General features: G+C 38.1%; 1 protein-coding gene across 2 annotated transcripts in view; it reads right to left on the bottom strand.

Annotated features, from left to right (window-relative positions):
• Window positions 1–2,500, bottom strand: part of hid1a (HID1 domain containing a) — a 55,617-nt gene that overhangs the window by 49,096 nt on the left and 4,021 nt on the right. For both annotated transcript variants that reach the window (XM_087245277.1, XM_087245276.1), the window contains exon 2: window positions 1,933–2,082. In XM_087245277.1, coding sequence (XP_087101403.1) covers window positions 1,933–2,082 — 150 coding nt within the window. The remainder of the gene's footprint in view (window positions 1–1,932; window positions 2,083–2,500) is intronic.

Consider the following 2,500-nt stretch of genomic DNA (forward strand, 5'->3'; position numbering starts at 1 on the left):
AGATACAGTTGAAGTCAGAATTATTAGCCCCCTTCGAAGTTTTTTCTTCTTTTTTAAATATTTTCCAAATGATGTTTAACAGAGCAAGGGAATTTTCACAGTATGTCTGATAATATTTTTTCTTTTGGAAAAAGTCTTATTTGTTTTATTTCGGCTAGAATAAAAGCTGTTTTGATTTTTTTAAACACCGTTTGAAGAAAACTAGGCATCACTCATCACCAGGCTAATACAGTGAAGCATGGTGGTGGCAGCATCGTGCTGTGGGGATGTTTTTCAGCAGCAAGATCTGGAAGACTAATCAAAATAGAGACATCCTGAATGAAAACCTGTTTCAGAGTGCTCTTGACCTCCGACTGAGGCAAAGGTTCATCTTCCAGCAGAACACTGACCCAAAGCAAACCACTAATATATCAATGGAGTGGGTTCACAACAACTCTGTGAATGTCCTTCAGTGGCCCAGCCAGAGCCCAGACCTAAATCCTATTGAACATCTCTGGAGAGATCTGAAAATAGCTGTACACGGTCGCATCATCCAACCTGATAGAGCTTAAAGAGGAATGGGCAAAAACTCCCAAGGACAGGTGTGCCAAGCTTGTGGCATCATATTCAAAAAAGACTTAAGGCTGTAATTGCAGCCAAAGATGCATGAACAGAGTATAAAGCAAAGTTTTTTGTTTTTTGTTTTTATAAATTTGCAAAAATTTCAAAAACATTTTTTACATTGTCATTATGGGGTATTGTGTGTAGAATTTTGAGGAAATAAATGAATATAATCGGTTTTGGAAAAAAGCTGTAACAAAAAAAAATGTGGAAAGAGTGGAGCGCTATGAATACTTTCCAAATGCACTGTAACTGTAATAGGGTTATTTCCCACTGCTGGTTTCAATGCATTTACTTACTTTGACTAATAAGAATTTAATGCGTTACCTATTGTACTTTGAAAACCTTTTGAAATGTAGTTGGGCGGCATGGTGGTTCAGAGGTTATCACTGTCTCCGGTTTCCCCCACAGTCCATAGACATGCAGTATAGGTGAATTAAGTAAACTAAATTGGCTGTAGCATATGAGTGCGTGTGTGAATGCGAGAGTGTATGGGTGTTTCCCAATACTGGGTGGCGGCTAGAAGGGCATCCGCTGTGTAAAACATATGCAGGAATAGTTGGCGGTTCATTGCGCTGTAGCAACCCCTGATAAATATGGGACCTTAGTCCTTAGACCAAAGGAAAATGAATGAATGAATGAAACGTTTATTTTCCATCTTTGTATTTCAGAGTACATAATGCTTTGTGAGTGTGTGTGTGTGGTACTGTTATTAATATAAACAACCCTTCCAAATATGGTCAAAACCAACTATTTCAAATCACGGCCAGTTCCTAGGATTGAAAATGAACATATAAAACCATTTTTGGAGAATTTGTGCACTAGCCCACGCCACTTACTTTAGAATTATAAACAATTTAACATGTATTAATGTAATTCCCTTTACTAAACTCTCGTCTTGAACAGTAGGAAGACTTATAATCATGTTTTCTTTCTGATGGCCAGCCTCAAACAGGAAGTCCAGCGACTGAGACAGGAAGGGCAAAGTGCCAGCTGTTTTCCTGTCCCACCAACAACTTTAAACTCACACATTCGCTAATAAGCCACATTCTCTACTAATTGTCTGTATTACACGCGTGTAAGAGGCATCATAAAAACTTCATAAGCGCTACAGTTCCAGACTCTACACTGTAAAATAAGTTAGATTCCAAAAGGTTCCTTCATGTAGTCCCAACACAAATCAATAAATTGGACTTTATGGTTTTTACAAATTTAAGTGGACTGAACAAAAAACAATCAAGTTATCACATAGAAAACTCAAAAATTGTGCTTATTCAACTCATTTTAAATAAGTAGTTCGTACAAGCAGGAAAAATCCCTTTTTGAGTGTACCTTGTAGCACAGAGTTGCCAGATTGGAGGGCGATTCCTCTCGGACGGCTCTGATTTCGGCTGCAGGTACGAGAGCAAAAACATCCTGTACAGTGGTCGCAGTGTCTGCCCAGAACTGATCCCAGAACGCATCATCTGTGGCTTCAACGGGCTACAGGAGAGTGAGGAGGAGAACAATTCAGTACAGACAACGCATACACTAGTGCACCAGACACTCACACCAGACACACATGATAGACACACACTCACGCCAAACACACACCTAGAGACACACAAACATCAGACATGCATGCAGACACACACAAAGCAACAGCTGGATTGATGCAAAAAATGCATCAATATTAGATGAACAGGTAAAAATAAAGATGAAATCACATTCATCCTGCTGAGAAGAAGAAACAGCTGATCACTTCGTACTGACAGAAGACTCACAGTTTTTACACATCAAGAAGTGAAGAAGGATTCTGTGCTGACACTATTACACATACAAAAAATGTAAGTGGTAATATGGTTTATATATATATATATTATATTATATTATAATATAATATAATATAATATATATTATA

This window comes from Danio rerio, chromosome 3 (genome assembly GCF_052040795.2).
Source record: "Danio rerio strain M-AB ecotype USA chromosome 3, GRCz13ab, whole genome shotgun sequence".
Lineage (NCBI taxonomy): Eukaryota > Metazoa > Chordata > Actinopteri > Cypriniformes > Danionidae > Danio > Danio rerio.